General features: G+C 53.0%; 4 protein-coding genes across 4 annotated transcripts; 3 read left to right on the top strand and 1 right to left on the bottom strand.

Moving 5' to 3' along the window:
* Window positions 1-6,626: 6,626 nt before the first annotated feature.
* Window positions 6,627-7,992, top strand: MIND_00531600 (uncharacterized protein; the record flags this gene model as incomplete). The annotated part of the gene is made up of 8 exons (XM_037362102.1): window positions 6,627-6,671; window positions 6,716-6,867; window positions 6,913-7,007; window positions 7,053-7,108; window positions 7,157-7,234; window positions 7,279-7,327; window positions 7,375-7,445; window positions 7,495-7,992. The coding sequence occupies 8 exons, from the start codon at window positions 6,627-6,629 to the stop codon at window positions 7,990-7,992; spliced, it is 1,044 nt and encodes a 347-aa protein (XP_037222394.1).
* Window positions 7,993-8,386: 394 nt separating this feature from the next.
* MIND_00531700 (uncharacterized protein) lies at window positions 8,387-10,008 on the top strand (the record flags this gene model as incomplete). Its single annotated transcript, XM_037362103.1, has 5 exons — window positions 8,387-8,543; window positions 8,596-9,023; window positions 9,066-9,655; window positions 9,706-9,791; window positions 9,845-10,008. 5 exons carry the CDS (start codon window positions 8,387-8,389, stop codon window positions 10,006-10,008), a joined length of 1,425 nt encoding a protein of 474 aa, XP_037222395.1.
* Window positions 10,009-10,211: 203 nt separating this feature from the next.
* MIND_00531800 (uncharacterized protein) lies at window positions 10,212-10,911 on the top strand (the record flags this gene model as incomplete). Its single annotated transcript, XM_037362104.1, has 2 exons — window positions 10,212-10,436; window positions 10,483-10,911. 2 exons carry the CDS (start codon window positions 10,212-10,214, stop codon window positions 10,909-10,911), a joined length of 654 nt encoding a protein of 217 aa, XP_037222396.1.
* Window positions 10,912-17,164: 6,253 nt separating this feature from the next.
* On the bottom strand, window positions 17,165-17,761 carry MIND_00531900 (uncharacterized protein; the record flags this gene model as incomplete). The annotated part of the gene is made up of 3 exons (XM_037362105.1): window positions 17,165-17,260; window positions 17,312-17,465; window positions 17,517-17,761. 3 exons carry the CDS (start codon window positions 17,759-17,761, stop codon window positions 17,165-17,167), a joined length of 495 nt encoding a protein of 164 aa, XP_037222397.1.
* Between the last annotated feature and the right edge of the window lie 804 nt (window positions 17,762-18,565).

The raw sequence follows: 18,565 nt of genomic DNA on the forward strand, positions 1-18,565 counted from the left end.
CCCATAATTGCCGCATAGACTATAGACCTATCATCATCATACAATTATACAATACAGTACTATTACACGCAATAAGCATTTCAGATTGTACTTTTTACCCTGCAGCAGTCGAGGTACAGAGGCCAGGTTACATCAGACGCGTTACTTCTGAAGAACAACTACTTTCTTCCCAAGTTCCCACGATCCCGCCTTTAGAGTCGCCATTTCACTCACGCGTCAACTATGCAGCCGGAGGCCTTTCTATTCCGTCACTTTCGCACGTGGCATTTGTTTTTTTTTTTTTTTTTTTTGAATCACATTTATATACCGCGTACAAGTATGCGTGTGCTACTAAGGCGCGGTGCTCGGAGAGCAAGGGCCGGGGTGGGTTGGGTGTCATTTACTGTTTTGTGGGGTTGATGTATGGGTTTCCGTGTGATTGGTTGAGCAGCGTCTGGTTCGCTGACGTCCCGTGAGTCGTTTTGGCGAGCATAAAGCATGGGGTCATAGGGGGCCATAATTGGGCGGGTTGGCAGTGAAGTTTTCGTGTAAGAGGGCTCTCCCGCCGCTCTTGGTCGTCTTCAGGTCTACCTTCCATCCGTCTAACCATGATCCTCGATGCCGCCCGCATCATCTTCATCGTCAGACAATTCCGCCTCCGGCTCGTCTTCCAGCGTGGGAAGGGTCGTTTCTTCGCGTGGTCTTCCGGTCTTCGTGAATGCCCCGGATTCCTCGAGGAATTTGGACAGGGCTGCTATTCCCGAAGGTGTGCCGAGGATTTCGGTCATCGCTATGTCTCTTGATGCCTTCTTTAGATGATGTCGATGTTGGTTGTAGCGCGGGCATTCGCGCAAGATGTGTGTGCGCGTCTGAAACTCTGCCCCACAAGGGCAGTGAACGCTCTCATCTGGGACGAAGCGGCTGTAGTACTCGCCTATGTATCCGTGTCCCGTACGGCATTGCACTAGTCGCCCGAAAACCTCCCGCTTTTTAGCGAGCGCCTTGAAGTGTTTTGTTGGCTTCAGTGCCGGCCTAATCCTGTCAGCGAGCGCGAATCCGCCCTCAACCTTCCTGTTCTGTTTCCACTCACTGCGCCAGTCTCTTTGTAGCTTCGCCTTTGACCTTCGGATGGCGTTGGCCCTGGTCCCCCGTAACTCTGTGCCGAGTTCCGTGCCTCCTTTGGCCAGCTCGTCCGCCCTCTCGTTGCCCTTAATATCTTCGTGGCCCGGTGACCACGCGATCTCCACTGTCCGATCTACATCGTTGTCGAGGAACTCCGTCACCATCGTGTGGAAGCGGTGGGCGACCAGCTGCCCAGGTCGTGGTTTGGGGTCAAAGATTGTTTTGATGGCTGATGTGTTGTCGGCGAAGAAGTGCAGGTGCTTAATTGAAGCATCTTGTTTCGCCATTGCTGTTGCCTTTGCAGCTCCAATAAGTAGAGCCGCCAACTCCCCGTCGTATACTTCCGCACGACCACCTAGACCTTGTGATCTCGCAAATACTTCCTCGTGTCCTCTGTAGATAACCGCTCCCGCGCCCACTCTTCGCATCCGGTGTATCTCCCTAAGTGAGCCATCTGAATAAATGAGTATGTGTGACGGTCGTAGTGCCAGGTCCGCCACTCGCTCGAGGTGAGCTTTTGCCGCTTCAGCCTTCTTTACTCCTTTCGTAGTTGTTACCGTCATTCTTCCTCCAAATGCTGACAAGTTGCGGCGCCATGGTGGTGTCAGGAAGGGGGAAATCCTCTCGTCATGCGGGCTTGTGTGGCGGGCCAGTCTTTCTAGCTGCGTCGTCTTCTGTTGGTCAGCTTTGTTTCTGTTGTTGGGTTTCATGGGCATTGGTGGGGGAGTCGCTGGAGCGTTCCCGCTGCGCCATTCATCAGGTAGACGTTGTATGACTGGGTTCTTGGTACTCAGCTTGTTAAACCGTATCCCCGCGCGTCGATTTGCCTGGTCCAGTGCTAGATGTATCGGGGGTACTGATGCTTCAATCTCGAGTGCGCGGACGGGGGTTGTGCGGAATGCGGCACAGATCAGCCTTAGAGCTCTCCGCTGTACCTTCTCGAGCTGCTTGACATGGTTTTTCTTGCCTGTCCACCATACACAGCTTGCATAAGTCATAACCGGGACGACACATGCCTGGTACAGTTGTCGCATGTGGCCTTGGGATAGGCCTTTGACTGTGTTAGCGAGCATCGTGATTCCGTTGACCGTGTTTGCTGCCCGGGCCGCCAGCGTCTTGACATGGTGGTTGAAAAGGAGTTTGCGATCAAGGAACACGCCGAGCCATCTCAATGAGGTTGAGACCACGACTGTCGTGTCGGTGCCGTCGGCGCTAGGCAGTTTGATTGCTGGGGACTTATCCTTTCGTCGACGTGTGTAGTGCATCAGTTCTCGCTTGGTAACATCGATGTCCAGTCCCGCTGCACGGAGCCAGTTGTGTACCCGTATGTATGCGAGTCGTAGCATCCTAACATTAGTATCAAGTGAAAATGATGATACGTACAGTTTGCCATCGTCTACATACATAATCAGAGACGTGTCTGAGGGGTCGTCCGGGAGTGGTATATGCCCAACGATCGATTTCTTGGGCTCGAATGCTTCCAGGAGCCCACTACTGTAGAATGCTGCCAGAATTGGTGAGACTGGCGAGCCCTGCGGAATCCCGTTCTCGACTGCCTTCATCTCCCCTCGGATCCCGTCGAGGCATACCGCGGCTTGGCGGTTTTCCAGGAATGTGGCTGTCCACTTGACATATTCGAGCGGGATGCCTTTGCGTCGCAGTTCGCAAAGTAGTCTCCTGTGATTTACGCAGTCAAAGTATCCTTTTATGTCAAAAGTTAGGGCAGACGTAACCTTGCCACTGTTCCATGCTGCCTGTACATCGTTTGTGAACGTGAGTAAGGCGTCTGTTGTTGACGTATTCGATACCCCTCCGAACTGCGTGCCTGGGACCAGGTCATGCCGCCCGGCCAGGTATGCTAGACGCCTTGCTACAATCTTCTCGAGAACCTTGCCTAGACACTCCAGAAGTTGAATTAGTCTGTACGCGCGCGGGTTTGAGTAGTCTGGCTTGTTTGGCTTCCGTAGCGCCACTGCTATCGCTTTCCGCCATTGTTGTGGGTGGTAGCCATTCTTGAGGCACTTCTGCATGAGTGTAGTAATCTCCCCTTGTGTCTCCGGGTCCACAGTCCAAGCCCACCGGAGGAGTTTGTAGGAGACCTGGCTCTCTCCAGGTGCCGAGGACGTGCTGGAGTCGAAGATGGCCTCTCGGACCTCTTCCGTGGTTACTTCCTCGTACTCAAGGTCACCAGCAAGCCTATCGCTCAGGTTGATGTCAGGTTCGTGTTCCAGCGGCGGCGGGGGTTGGAACAACTCATCTCGGATAGCATCACATTTTTCTCCGTGGGTTACTGCCGGGTCCTGCCCGCGGCGGGTTATTGCAGGGGTTGGGTAGTTGCGAGTTCCCTTGGACCAGTTGCGGAATCCCCAAATGTCCGCCGTCTCCGCTGATTGTACCTTCTCAATCGCCCATTTAGCTTTGGTCCGTTTCACAAGTCTCTTGAAAAAATTGCCAATGGTCTTCGCTTTCTTCCGTAGGTATGTTGACCATCGCCCACTCCTCGTCTCCTCTGTCTTGAGCTCTATTTGGGCTTGCTTGAGCTTATTGGCTGCTTCCTTCAGCTCGACTGTCCACCATGGTTTCGCTGCCTTGCTCGGTTTCTTCACCTTCCCCACGCTTGCTGTTGCTGCGTGCATTGCGTCCGTTAACGCTGTTGCTGCCAATTCCAGCTCGTCGTCCGTGGGGTTGGAGTCCCCCATGATTGGCGTGATGCTCGCGACCCTCTTTTCGTGTTCGTACCTAAACGCAGACTGCCAGTCTTTCGGTTCAACTAGAGATAGGCTGTACCTTTCACCCGTTATATTCTGGATTTCATGCCTTCCATGGTCTATAATGAATCTTATTCCATGGTGGTCTGATCCATATGACATGCCGCGGTCGACCGACCAATCTTTGATTGTTGCGTTTGTTGCTCCAATTGCGTTGGTCAGCGTAAGATCTATAACTGAACTTGACCCGCGTGAAGAATGTGGAGTGAATGTTATCTCAGCTTTTTCATTCATTAGCGTGAATGCCGCTCCCCCGTTGTCCCCGGATATCCACTCGACAAACTTCCTTGATCGCTCGTTCGAGTTCTTGTTCAGGCATGACCAGAGTTCGTGATGCAGGTTGAAGTCGCCGAGGATAACGACCGGGCGGTCCATTGGGAGGATGAGCTCGGCTAACTTCTCCACCGAGCTGTACGGTAACTCCGTGTCATTGTACAGGTTTATGACGAGCACTGTTGGCGCTCCTTGTTGTGTCACGTCCACTGCTTGCATGTCGAGGTCCTTCAGCAGGTCAGAGCGCAGCGTGACCTGGAAGTCGGGCCGCGTTTTGAAGTAAGTCATGACTCGGGGTTGTTTGTCCTTTGGTATGTTGTCCATCGGCAGCATTGGTGTCCATGCCTGTTGTGCCATTGGACCGCGTACATCGTTTCCATTTGTGTCCGACCCTATTCTTGACCAGCATGGTTCTTGAATAAATAGAATATCAAAGTCTCTCACCGCATCGTTCAGTAATCCAGCCAGGGATTCTGGTTTCTTGTTGACGTTCAGTTGTCCAAGACGAATTGGCCGCGTTCTAAGTGTTCGCCGGTCGTGTCCAGTCATTGCGTCTCGAATTGGTGTCGGTTGTTCGTGTAGGCTTCGGCAATGCTTTCCGGTGTTAGAGTTGTTCCTGCTGGTAGGGCGGCTCTTATATTGCGCACTGCTGTGTCTAGGGCTGTCAGCTGTTCAACAGACAGTGCGCTGAACTGGTTCTGGCCCTGTAGCTGGCTGATTGTGCCCTCCTCCCGTGTCTGAGCAGTTGGCGGGCCCGTTGGTCTCGTCTTGCGTGTCCTCTTTGCTGTCTGCCAGCCGTTTTCCTTGTCAGTCATGTTCGCGTTTGTGTTTGTGCCATTTTTGGCGGCGCTGTATCGGGCCAGTCGCTCCGGACATTGGCGAGAGTCCGCCATATGGTTCGCGTCCGTGTCAGGTTTTCCCTTGCAGTTTGCGCACTGTACGGTGTGTGCGCAAAGTGTATCCCCGTCTAACTCCATTCCTTCGGCCTCTGATTCAGCTCGGCATTTGTTGCATTCGACTGCTGGTACATTTCGGTGTTGTTCCTCCGTGTGTGTTTCCGCGCAGATTCGGCATCGCGGTTCGTTCTTGCATGCCGCCTGGAAGTGGCCGAATCCTTGGCACTTTTTGCATTGGATCACTGGCGGTTTGTCGGTGTATAGGGATATGCGGCAGTATCTACCGAAGAGGGCGAGGGCTTGGACTTGCCGGGTTAGTCGCCGAGTTTCTTCTGAGTCTTCTGCTGCAAAGACAATGGACGAGAACCGGGCCACTCCCATTTTCAGCTCTTGCTCCGTTCTCAGCCAGGATGGTTGCCTCAATATTTTCAGCTCGGCGTATTCTCTGTTGTTCTCTACCAGCTCCTGATGTAGCGTTTCCGAATTGTAAATCCCGGGGATGTCGTCCAGCATGCCTGTGCGCACCCCATCTACCTTGATCTTCACCCACTTGGTGTCTGGTAGCGCCAACGCTGGGTATGTTCGGGAGATCACGTCCAAGAACAGATGTTGGAACTGTAGCAGTTCTTTGGCGTTTTGGTCGCTTCGGAGTGTGATTACACAGTTGCCGTTGTCGTTGTATTTTACTGATACTACCCGCAGGTGTTTTGCGTCGTCATTGGCCGTCAGTCTTTCGTTTATCTCTTTGCACGCAATTGTGGGGTCCGGTCTTGATCCTGCTCCGTTCGAATCCTCCTTGATCTGGACAATGAGCCGGGCATCGTGGTGAGGCTTGCGTGGGTTGGAGGTCTGTTTTGAGTTCGTCCCTGGTGTATTTTTTCGTGTCGGGTTAATCGTCGGTCCCATCGCCGTCGTCGTGTTCGTGTTGTGGTTGCCGTTTGTTGATGTACTGGTAATGGGTGTAGTTGCTGCCTGTAGCTCCATTTGTCGCTCGAGTTTCTCCAGTTTGCCTACCAGCGTCGCTTCCAACGCCCTTGTCCGTCTTGCTAGGTCAGCGACCTGTTCTGCCGCCACTAAGCTCTCTCGTTTGGCCGCCTCGGCGTCGTGGGCTAGCGCTCGGAGGGTTTCCTCTACGTGGCATTTGTGGGTGCCTGCCTGCTTTTCAGGGGAGATGGCCCATTCTCGATGTCAATGGCCTCGCAAGGCCCTGTACCGAATCTAGACCTCCACACATATCGATGTTTTGTGCCTCCCCCTCAAATTCTGAGCAATTAGTCCTTCCTGGATGAACAAAATTCCGCGCAAGGGCTAGCCGAGGGCCGGCGTTCGCATCTCGCCATGGGTTATGCCGACGGGCCTCTGCGCTTACTCGCGGTTGAGCTAAGAGCAGCAGCGGATCGTCGATGAACAAGCATTGTCTTCCGCCGTGCGAAGTGGTCGACGTCGCCGTCAACCTATTTCTCCCCTCGGCGGTTTTTTTTGTGGAGGGCTCCTATATTTCATCGCCACGCTACAGTTCCTATCGACTCATGATTTACAGACGCCGATGCGTATATAAAAAGCGTATGAGGGTAGCGCGGACTCAGCCATGGCCTCCTCCACTGAAATTATCATCTATGTTATGGGTGGTTGGGTGAGTGACGAGTGTTGGCTCATTTCCCGAATCTCACAGAACAGGACTTGGGCATCTGCGGGGACCTCCTCCTGCAGGGCGTGATTTTCGCGCAAATAGCCCACTACTTCACTCTCTATCATTCCGACATATTCGCGCTTCGCTTGTTCGTCTTGGGTCTTTTGGTGCTCACAACACTCAAGTCAATGCAAATGATGTGCGTGGCGATTCTGTTCGAGAGGCGGACTGACGGGTTCTGCAGTGGCGTTATGTGGGTCCAGAATGTCGTTTACTTTGCGGACGTTCGCGGAGCGGCAGATTTATTCTTCACCCACTGGCTCGAACAAGTCAGCCTAGGTAACGCGCCAGCTCTCTCGTTGAGATGGTACTCATCGTTTCTAGCATTTGGCGCCTGTGTGTCGTTCTATGTGCAGATGTTTCTCTGCCATCGTCTCTGGGTAAGGGTTCCTCTCGAGGCTTGTCCCATCGGCACTCAACTTTCCCAGGTCCTCAGCAAAAACGTCTACATCTTCGTGGCCCTGGTGTTGATCTTCTTCTTCTCCTTGGTCGCCGCGTTTGTCTCAGTATGTGCCCGTTTTGCTGTCGCGCATTCATTTACCTCGCGCAGTTGGTCTTCACGCTGCATAACATTGCGTCCCCGCTGCGAAGCATTTGGAGTAAGCGTGCTTAGATTGCGTATGAGGTGGCTTAATCGACATCACAGTTTCTGTCCACGTCGGCGTCGTTTTTGGTGGCGACGTCCTTCTCTGTTTATCAACAGCACACTTTTTACTGGTGCGCGAAGACTTGTTTTTCTCCCGTTCGTCGCTGACCTCAGGTGCAGAAACACTCGAAACAAGTGCTGCCCCAAACCGCGGGAATGCTGAATGCGATCCTCAAGCTGACCTTCCAGACCGCCGCGCCGGGTGCGCTCTGTGCGATGATGAACCTGATTACCTCGCGGACGTCCGACAAGCCCGACCCGTACAACGTCTCGCTGATGCTCTCGGTCATCACGACCGACATGCTCCCGAAAATATACGCCTTCAGCGCGATGTGGACGCTGAACTCGCGGCGCTCGATCCGCCTGGGCGGGTCCTCGAACCAGGACACGAGCAGCAACGACGGGCCGAGTGGCGGGCGGAGAACCGGGCCGAGCGGCGGGCGTGGCGGTGTCGAGTTGGGGACGTTCGGAAAAGTGCAGCGCATCCAAGTCAGGACACAGGTGCAGACGATGCGTCATACGGATGAGGATGGGATGATGTTTGGGAAAGACGACGACGATGATGACAGGAAGGGTAGGGGGATGGAGGAGGCGAGTGTTGAGACGGATAGGAGATAATATAATTTGTTGTCAATTATTGGGGGTGCCCACTTCGAGTCCTTTCGCGGGATTTTCTTGAATGCCCTTGAGCTGATGAAGAGCATCCATATGATATAGCGTCGAAGAGGCACCGACGTTTTGGACGAACTTGCAAAAGTTCAACCAACAACAGAAGAGAAATTTGGATCACATGACTTGACGAATGTCTTCATCATCCTCCGAGTCAAAAACGCGTTGGATCCATTGTGCCAGTCATCCGGCTCGCCTTCAAGTCCCCACAAACTAATGTAAAGCGGCAAGAAGTACTCTTCTGCCGCATAACTGCCAGTGATCCCATTCCGCCTATTGAATCCCAGCGCCTATCTGTGCAAGTACTTAAACTCGACAATGGCGTCTTTACCTTGACCCTACTATGATGAAGCCGTCGTGGAGGCGTATCGCAGCCCTTTTCACGGTCGCATTGTTGACCCACCAGTGCTCCGCTACAACCAAAACGCTGTCGAGTAGCGGCTGCCGTGTCCAAGCCTGGGTGCGGGCGGAGGATCTTGCCCCCGACACAACGTCCCACGGTGAGTCCTATCCAAGGAGTGGACCGTGCAATTCTGATTTGGCGTGTTGTAGGAGACTTGCGAATCAAGGTCGCCCCGGCACACTGTGGGACCAAAGTCGCTTCCGTCGCGCTCCGCCTCAGCCTCGATGAGTTCGCCGAGGTGAAATACATGCGTCCTGGCGCAGAATTGCCCCCAATCGTCAAAGCAGACAACCAGACACGGCCGGATTCGCAGTTGGCTGGCGGGTGGATGGTCCGTTCTCAGGACAAGGATGAAATACTGTACAACTACACCGCCTACGACCGAGCGCTCAGCGACCCTGCACTCTGGGTTGTTAAGGCAGAAGAGCGCAAGACGTGGACCACGGAGGCGACGTTGTTTGGAGGCGATTTGGGTGATTCACCATCGACCCCGTTGCTTCAGTGGAGTACTTGCATGACCCAGAGGCTACAGCTGCCTGAACTCGTCAGCAAGGACTATGTGATCTACGCTCCTGTGGTAAGCTCTTTACCGCCCTTCAAACCTCTCCCTGCTCTGTAGAACAAACGCAAGTTCAATCGTTTCGCTGCGTTTCGCGAGGTGGATGTGATGTTTGTTATGCAAGGCCCGCCGACCGACATGGACAACTTTGTCGACGCCAGCATGTCGATTCCGATTGCGCCGCAAACGTGCAGCGTCGATGACCATGCGTCCAAGCGCGAGCCGGTCAAGATGGTCGGCAGCCCCTTTCCCTTCCCAGATTGTTACGTGTCTGCATTTGACAACGGGCGCCTGTGCACGGCGAACGTCCGCGTCGTGGACCCTGTCATGTGCAAGCTTGACAAAGAAGACCAATCACGTGTCACCCGTTTCACCAACGATGATCGCGAGCTTCACCAAACTCGTCTCCAGGAGCAAAAGGCAAAAGAGCCAGCGGCGGAGGCGGTGGACGGAGACAAGCGTGAAGCAGACGCCGCAGAGCACAAGGCCGAGAAAGATGGCGAGAGCAAAATGGGCAGTGGGGCCGAAGATGACGATGAAGACGAGTCTGTAGGGCAGATGATCATCGTCAAGTTTACGCACGACCTCTCGCGCGTCCACACAATTTACCATCCTCGCGAACTCCTGGAGGAGGCACAGAAAATTGAGAAGTACGTGAGAAATACTCCGAGCTGTTTCATTTTGCTCATGTGCAGCGCAGAATAGTTGAAGCTTCAGAGGCACGAAAGCAGGCAGCCAAGATCGCAGCCGCTGAGAAGGATGCAACGTCTTATGACGCAAAAACAGGTCGGTTTGCCCAGTAAATATGTCTCGTGAAGCTCACTGTGTTGCCTTGACAGCTCAACTCCTACAAGACCGTGATGTGCCGCGAGATAAAATCTCGTGTTCACCAGCCGCACCTTCCCGCCGTGGCTTCATAACACGCATAATAGCCCGTAGCCTGAGCATCTGTAAACCAGCATTCCGTCGTATACTTCACATATCCACGCAGAATAAGTATTAGTCGTCCATAAATACAAGTAGTCGCTCGTGAGGGAATGCGATCATGACAACTCTCAGATTCATGCTGATCACGTGCCGCCGACCTTGTTTTCTTCTGCTTTTGTTCATGTCAGACGTCCACTCACCCACAGAAACAAGGATGAATAACCAGCCCTTGTCCCTTGCTTTCATCGCATCTCGTGTCCCTCAACCATCTGCGCCGTCATGAATCCAGCAGCAACGGGAGTCATTACAAGTACCGACACATCCCAACTCAACTCCATGGCCTCCGTTGAAAAGACACCAGAGGCCGCATTCGCTCCTTTAGGAGGAACTTTTGCCGTGCTCACTATTGACCCTGTTGCATCGGTGGAATATTTGCATGACCCCGAGGCGACAACGGCAAGTGCCAAACTTGTTAGCAAGGACTACGTGGTGTCAATCCCTGCTGTAAGTGCGTTCTCGATCTGCTTCCATCCTCACCAACATCTTGCAGCTCCAGTGTATGTTCAATCCTGCGGCGCCTTTTCGCGAAGAAGACGTTTTATTCGTCCAGCAAGGCAGACCGCAAGATTTCCCTGCCCAATGTATTGACGCCAGCATGTCGATTCCGATTGTCCCTCAGAATTGCGGTGTCGACGAGCATCCGTCGAAACGCGAACCAGTTAGGATGGCGACCAACCCATTTCCTTTTGCGGACTGCTACTTGTCTGCGTTCGCGACCGCCAATGTGCGCACCGCAAATATCCTCGTTGTGGACCCTATCATCTGTGTTCTCCACAAAGAAGACCAATTGCGCGTCAGCAATTTGACGGAGGATGACTTCGAGCTTCGCCGCCTCAAGCGTCTACGAGAGCAGAAAGGGAAAGAAGAGCAGCGTCAAAATGTGATACCGCCAGCGAGAAGGATGACGGAAGCGATGTAGACGCCGATGAACCAATCGACGAGGCCAACGAAATGGTTGCCATCTTCCGCTGCTTGCTATCGAATGAGCCTTCCGAGCAGCTCCCCGCGGTCAAATTTACCTACGACCTCTCCCGCGTCAAAGAAATCAACGATCCCCGCGAGTACTGGAAAGAGATGGACCAAATTGCCGAGTAAGCACTTTCTCTTTTTTTGCCTCTTTTTGATTGAGGACTCGGAGTAGAATCATCAAAGCATCGATGGCACGCAAAAATTCCGCCAGAGCTGCTGCAGCAGAAGTCGATGCTGCATGCTATGATAATAAAACAGGTAGGTCGAGGCTAATGTTTATTTTTTTTTAATGCTCACCTCCGTTCCTTAGCCAAGTTATTACAAGGCCATCAAGCATCCCAACCACAAAATGCGAAAAAATCGCGTTCTTGGCTTTCGACAGCAGCGTTAGCAGAAAAATGTCGGCCAGTCCGCTTGACACGGATAGTTGCTCGAGGTGTTCACAGTTGCAAATCTCTCATTCATCGTATCTTATGCATGTCTTGCGAACATTAATATCGTCATGCATGACCCAGCATTATGATCACCTCGTCCGATCTGCTCATAACCTGGCTACATCAGGTCTGAATCAGCATCGGACTTGAAAGCTCAGGCTTTCTCTCGTTGACACTGTATCAGTTTTGTGCTGTTAAAAACGATAGTTCGCAGGTTTATGTAGAGCAGGTCTATGTCTCATGCGATACGGAAGATAAACAAAAAGCGTTCCGGAGGAGTGATTTTGTTGTGTCTAAAGCCCGGGAAATCCTTCGTGCTATTCGCTGCCGGAGAGATGGATGCCACTTTTCTTCGGGTGACGACAGAGGCTGTTGTGCGTCATTTCTCTGCTCTGGAATGTCGGAATCGCGTGGCAGAGCTTGGTATCCTTGTAACAATTCCGCTGAGGACAAGGTAAATACTCCATAAACGGTACAATCAAATATGGCCGTGCCTGTTCTATTATCGTACCGCGCAGCGTCATTCTGGAGTGCCGCAACTTTGACAGCCTCCTTTCGTGCCAGTGATGCTTTGACGATTCTGTTCTGTGCTCAGCACACAACACGGGAGGAAAAACATGAAAATAACTGACTCGTTGATTTGATCCACCTCCTCCCAGTATCCGCGGGGATTGTTAAACTCGCTGACTCTTGATAAGTCGAATGTGTAGGTTACGGTTGTAAGGTTCTCCGGGACTTCGTTTGACAGCAAAGTGCGGATGATGGCGGCAGTTTCTTCCGGACCAGTAAGTTCAAGTTCCTCTTCGTCATCTACATTTCCTGCATCAACTTCAACTTGGCCAGAAGGACCGCCCTCTTCCAATGATTCTGGCTGGATCACAGATTCGGTATCTTTCCGCCTCGCTTCCTCCCGCTCCTCCATGAGGTCGGTCTGACGCTCCTCGTCATCGCCTGTGAGTACTATGAAACGAAATTGTTCGTCGTCGTCCAGTTCGGCAGCAACAGGCTCTACACTCTTAACGTTCGCGCAACGCACAATCACAGATGCGAATGCCGTGAGATAACAGTCCGGCCAAGGGAAAGGCTTGTCGACCAGTTTCAGTGGTTCGCGACCAGATGGGTGCTCAGTGACACCAATGGACTGCGGGGCGATAGGGAGGGACATGCTGGCTTCGACACAGTTTTCGGCCAAGTCCTGTGGTTGTCCCTGGAGAACAAAATAAGATCGTTCTTCCCGAAATGGTGCATGAGGGTTGAAGACTTTGAGCCACTGTGCCGAAAGGTCAGAGATGCGCACATAAGTAGTTGCTGGGAGTCATACACCCGATGAATATATCACGTAGGGCTTAGTGTTAAGTTTGGAGCTTGCAACCGTCGCTTCTGGATCTTCGAGATACTCGACAGACGCTACAGGGTCAATCTTGAGCAATGCAAATGTGCCTCTGCGTGGAACGAAGTCGGGTTTAACGTTGTTGGCCATTGAGGACAGAGGTGAGGAGACGTCAGGTCAGTCCACCACACAAGTATGTAGATGGTCAAGGTCTGCCGACTACGTAAGCTCCCGTGACCACCTTTTATTTTCCAGCTACTTATGTACGTTTCCCATGGACACTCAAATCCAATTTTGACCTGCTTCAATCTACTTTTCCGAGTCGTGGGTAACAAGCTTGTTGGTTGTCTTACACTATACTTGAAGTTCTTTTGTCGCTGGCGCGCGACTATTGGGAGCTCTATTGTGAATACCTGGACCCACAAAGGTTATTGTTAATGGACAACGTCGCCACGGTGATGCAAGTGAGTACAACGGCTATTGTCAGCCTTGTTTATTTTCTTCTATAAAGTCGTGGAGGTGCGCTCGGATTCAGACCACTTCAAACTCATGGTTCAACCAAGCTTTCCTTGCGAATATTGCAATGACTCGGACTCCCGCCCCGTTCGAATTCACCGTTTGGATGGGAAAGGCCAAGAAACTGTGCGCAACGGGGCCGTCAGGACGGCTGAATATACATCTATCCGGGTCCCACTTCTTGGTCTTGTTGCTGATGGCGATGTTAAATCCTCCATCTTTAGTGGAGCTTCGTCGGTGGCCTCCGGTAAACCACGCCGCCCGTGCGTGGTGTACGACGCAAGATCTCAACTGGTCTGTCTAATGTGTAGCTTTGGCGGCTCGCCCCCACCAGCAATCTTCCAAAAATTCCTAGTTCCTGTCTTCCCCAACATGGTCAGCGGACAGGCACATATTCATTCTGTTCCAGAATGGGACCATCAATACGACCAATGGATTCTCGCCGTACCCTTTCAGCCCCGCGTTGACGACCTCGAATATCTTCCACAGTGGACCTCGACCTATATGACACAAGGGGCTCACTTCGACAGGAAAGCAATCGACGAACTGAAAAAGCGATCCCGTATGATAGCTGCAGACTGGATTGAGATGTCCGAAACAAATCCAGAATTTGTGCAACAAGTAAAGCAGTACCTTTCCGTGGGTTTCCCTCTGTTGATCTTCATATCTTGCGACTAATCACTGGTTTACTCAGACTTGGGAAGAAGGAATGACATTAGCGGGCAGCCAAAGCCGCCTCACGAAAGCCTCATATCGTTCTAACAGAACTTGTGAAACAGACACCCCCGGCATCGACAGTCAAATGACGCGTTTAATTATGGACAAACCAAATCTCGCTATTCCACTGGAACAAAGACCAGCATTGATCCAGGTTCAGTAAGTTGTGTACCTTGGTACTATTTTTCTGAACTGAGAGCCTGTCAGTTAAAATACTATTCGGATCGTAATTACCTGCGACTGGGGTATCACATCATTGTGAGCTTAAATGTAAAATTGATTCAGCCCGTAATGAAGATGGCTTTGTAGCGACTCAAATGAAGCTTTGAGACGGCAAGGCATTTGTGCACGTATCTCTTCATTTCTTCTTACGATGGAATCTTTCGGTTATGAACCAAGAGATGTTCGTGAACCAGCCAAATATGTACGTTCCTCGCGCTGGCGCCTCTGTGGTTCTCCGAATGAATTCTGTGGTTTCCGTTGCACACCTGGATGATCATGACGTCGACGCTGCTGTCGCCACTGGCAGGTCCTGTTTGGGAACTCAGCGATAGGCTGCAATAACAGCGTTTCGTGAGCGAGATGAATGTTAAGCACAAAATAATTTTATTGTGGCTTGCTGCCCGGTCCCACGACAACGTTAACATCGAAAGCATAGGACATGGAAAGGACAAATACTTTGGAATTGACGAACACGCATCTATAGATTGTTTGATGAAGAGGACACCGGTAAACAGAGAACACGACGAATGAGGCCCCTGTTGTGCGTGCAGCACAAGCAAAAAAAAACCCTCCGATATTCGGCGCCTGATGGAGATATGTGCTTTCTCTGTCGCTGTCGCCATAGGTAAAGGCCGGCTCTCTTCACTGTCAGCTGCTGGCGCCACAGCTAGTAGCATTCACCGATGGGAATGTTGTCGAGCAAAGCGCAGGACATACAAACTTTGCCCCGAATTTCGTCAAGCAAACCAGCCTGCCCTCCGTTATCACAGCGGTCTTTCGGGATGCGGCTAGGGCTCGGCACCGTACCGTAGTGGTACGGCAGTACGGCGCCGTAGTACGGCTACGGCGCCGTACCGTACCAGGGGTTGATGGTGGCTGGTACGGTACGGTACGGCTCCGGTGAGCCGCCGTACTGACCGTAGCCGTAGCGCCGTATCCGGCCGGGGTACGGTCGCCTACGGCGGTCGCTTCTGATGGGCCACGGGCCCGCAAATCGTGAGCCGAACGCCGCCTCACGAGGTCCAGAACACCGGCTTGTCAACATCCTCATTGTTGACCGGTGATGGACGCTCGCCAGCGCTGGCCCGATGCGTCGTCGCGGTGACATGATGTGACACCGGCGCGTCACATATGGTCCCGCAGGTGCGCAACCGGCGCTAACGATGAGAGCAGACCTTTGGAGTAATCAAGGTCAGTCTCGCAGCCATCAGACCGCCTAATAACCCACCGGCAGGGGTAGAATGCGTGCCATCAGACATTGATGGCAACTACGGCCGTATCACCGTATACGGCCGTACCGGAGCCGTACCGGAGCCGTAGTGAGGGTCGCCAAGTGGCAGTACGGTACGGCGACGGTCCGGGAGGCGCCGTATTGCGCCGTAAAAGTACGGCCGTAGCCGTATACGGTACGGCGCCGAGCCCTAGATGCGGCCAACGATCACGGTGACCCTGCGCCCCCTGATGTGCAACAATGGATAGAGAAGAGAGAACGATGCTTCCCCTCGCCCGAACAAACTGTCTACGTTGGGGAAGTAAGGCTGGAGGGTGGGAACACAGTGCAACGAGGTTTTGGTCTCCCATTTACAATTGGTGGTGCCTCGCTCATGCAGATCCAGGTGAGAAGATAACGGGTAGGGTCTCTATCAATGCGACCAGGGGCTCCACAACCATGTCGCGCATATTCCTCACACTTGGCATCACGCAGAACATGGACTGGGCCAAGCGGGAGGCGTCGGCTGGCGGGGACACAGAATTCTCGAACGACGATATTCGCCGCTACTCCGCACACTCAGACCTGATATCTCTCGCCCGCACCGAACATCTCTTCCATGAGAACTTGCATGAGCTCTCCTTTTTTGTGCCCTCTGAGAGCGCCGGCGGGGCCGTCAGTCACGACAAGCCCTATTTCGACTTCTCCCTCGAGGTCCCTGAATATATTGCGCCTGCGTTTACGGCCTACTATGGCTCCACTGGCGCAAACCTCGTCATAAACCTCCAAGCGGTCTACTCACGCGAAATCGCTCGCTGCCTCGATGGCAACCAAGACCAAGACATCTTCGATATGCCGCCAACTCGAAAAGCAGTGATTCAGACGATGCCATGCAAACGGAGGAGGGCTTGTGGGATTCGCACACGATGGTGGGGAAACCGCACGCGGTCGCGCCGAGCAGGATACAATACCTCCAAGCACGCATTCCGGTGGTGGTCGTTGGCAATACCGTGTCCACAGCGCCAATAAAGCACTATTTGTCTCCCGACGCATCGTCTCCAGTGCTGCTTTCGTCCCCCGCAGACGTCGTGTTTCCGCCACTGCGTCCCATCGTCACCGAAGAGCCTATTCAGAACACAACCAAAAGGCTGATGCCGACGGACAGATCGGCCGACCCGTTTCGGGCCAGGAGAGGCAGAGGAATCATAATGGGGCTGATCCCTGATGATTGGTCTTATGAGGCGCCGCCGGATCCAGCAGCGGGTTATAACGCAGGCAACTACGCAGGCCTGTTGTGGAAGAAGAAAATGGTGGCGATTGAGCGGGGCATTTTGGCCCCCGACTCGGAGCCCACTCCTCCCTCCGAAGAAGGACAGCAGCCGTTCTTGACCATTCCTTGAGTAGTTGGGCTATTAGTTCTTAGCTGTCCTGATACTAGTAGAAGAAAATACACGGCTTGCTCTGTTGGCGCTTATTAATGTCACGGTCACTGTGACACCAACTCAAGGTTGAGACCAACTCAAGGTTGTGCTGCAACTCCCACTACGAAGAACTACACCCTGCTCAAAATCTTGCCCTTTGCGTCATATACTTGCGCATGCCTCTCATGGCGCCATGAAATGGCCCAACACTATCGAAATTGGCTGTCCATCCCGCTCACACAACAACATGAAAGCAAATAACATTCATCAAGCTGCAAGCCACTACTGTACACCTCTCACACCTCGCAGTTCTGCCCTGAATATAGTACGCCGTGTCTGCCTGAACTTGAATGTCAATCGCTGGACCGAAACCGCGCTGACGACAGCACGGCCGCTATTTCCTCGACGCGTTCACAGTGACGCCCGCGTCTCTCGTCCTCGATACTTCTCTGGATGAATATTAGTTCAGACGAAACTAACTGGTTAATTTAAGGGCATACCAAGAGGCATAGCTGGATTGCCTTGGCCTGTCGTCGACATCTGCGCAGTTGGCGCGCGAGGTCGCTGAGTATGAAGAGGTATTCGCGTGCAGAGCAGCTGAGCCCGTGTTCGTCCAGCACCCGCGAGCGAAGGTACGACTGCTCCTCTTGTGCTCTGAATACTATGTCAGAATTTTTGGACAAGAATTTCTGAAAAGCATTATACCTGGATAGCCGCAGCTGTATGTCCAATCTCGGAACGCGATCGCGGAATAGATGCTCCTCCTGGGCTTTGTCAAAGATGTCTTTAGTCTCGCGAATAACGTGTTCGATGTCGTCCATGCAGAAGTGGGGGAGCAGCGGTTGAATAAGGAAGCGGAGGCCTGCGATGAGGGCGACCCCGGCTACGACAGTGTATTGGAGGATATCGTTGTTGTCGGTGTCTGCTATGAAAGGGAGGAGCCGTGCCATGTTTGCAGGTTCCTTCACACTTGAGCAGGCTTATAAGAGCAAGTTTGAGCGCCATCATCAAGTGGGGAACAGTCCGAACAGATTCTTCTGAAGGCTGTTTGGGTCAGAATATTTGATTGATAGCCGTATGCCCGTAATCTCCCACCTGCCAGACTCGACGCCACGCTCACGTGCACACAAAAAGGTGCAATGTACAATTCACACATACAGCATGCGCACACAACATCACACCCGGCTTCGACGCTGCCTAATGGGTCATGGACCGATTCCGCCCTGAAGAGAGCAGGTCCGTGATCTCCTCGACGCGTTCGCAGTGGAGATGGACCCTCTCGTCCTCCATCCTGCTCTGGAGTCATCTCAGCGTTGCCCCAGTTTAGAAAGGCAGCGCACCAAGATGAACAGCTGGATAGCGCTGGCCTCTCGCCGACATTTGCGGATGCGCAATGCAAGGTCGCCGAATATGTAAAGGCACTCCCACAACGAGCAGGTCAAGCCGTGTTCCTGGAGCACGCGGGCGCGGAGATGTGCGTGCTCTTTCTGTACCCTGACGAAACACTGAGACGCCTCCACAGAAAATCCAAACGAGTAGTCGTACCTCGCGAGACGCAGCTGGATGCCCAGCCACACGTCCCGCCGGCGCAGCAGCTGCTCTTCACGGGCGCCGTCAAAGATGCCCTCCGTCGCACGGATCACGTGGCCCAGGTCGTCGATGCACACGTGCGGGAGCAGCGGGCGCACCGCGAGGCGCAGGACGACGAGCAGCGCGACCACGACCAGCGCTGAGACATTGTTGCTGGTGTCCGA

This window comes from Mycena indigotica (assembly GCF_014461135.1).
Source record: "Mycena indigotica strain 171206Taipei chromosome Unknown Mind.scaff0004, whole genome shotgun sequence".
NCBI lineage: Eukaryota > Fungi > Basidiomycota > Agaricomycetes > Agaricales > Mycenaceae > Mycena > Mycena indigotica.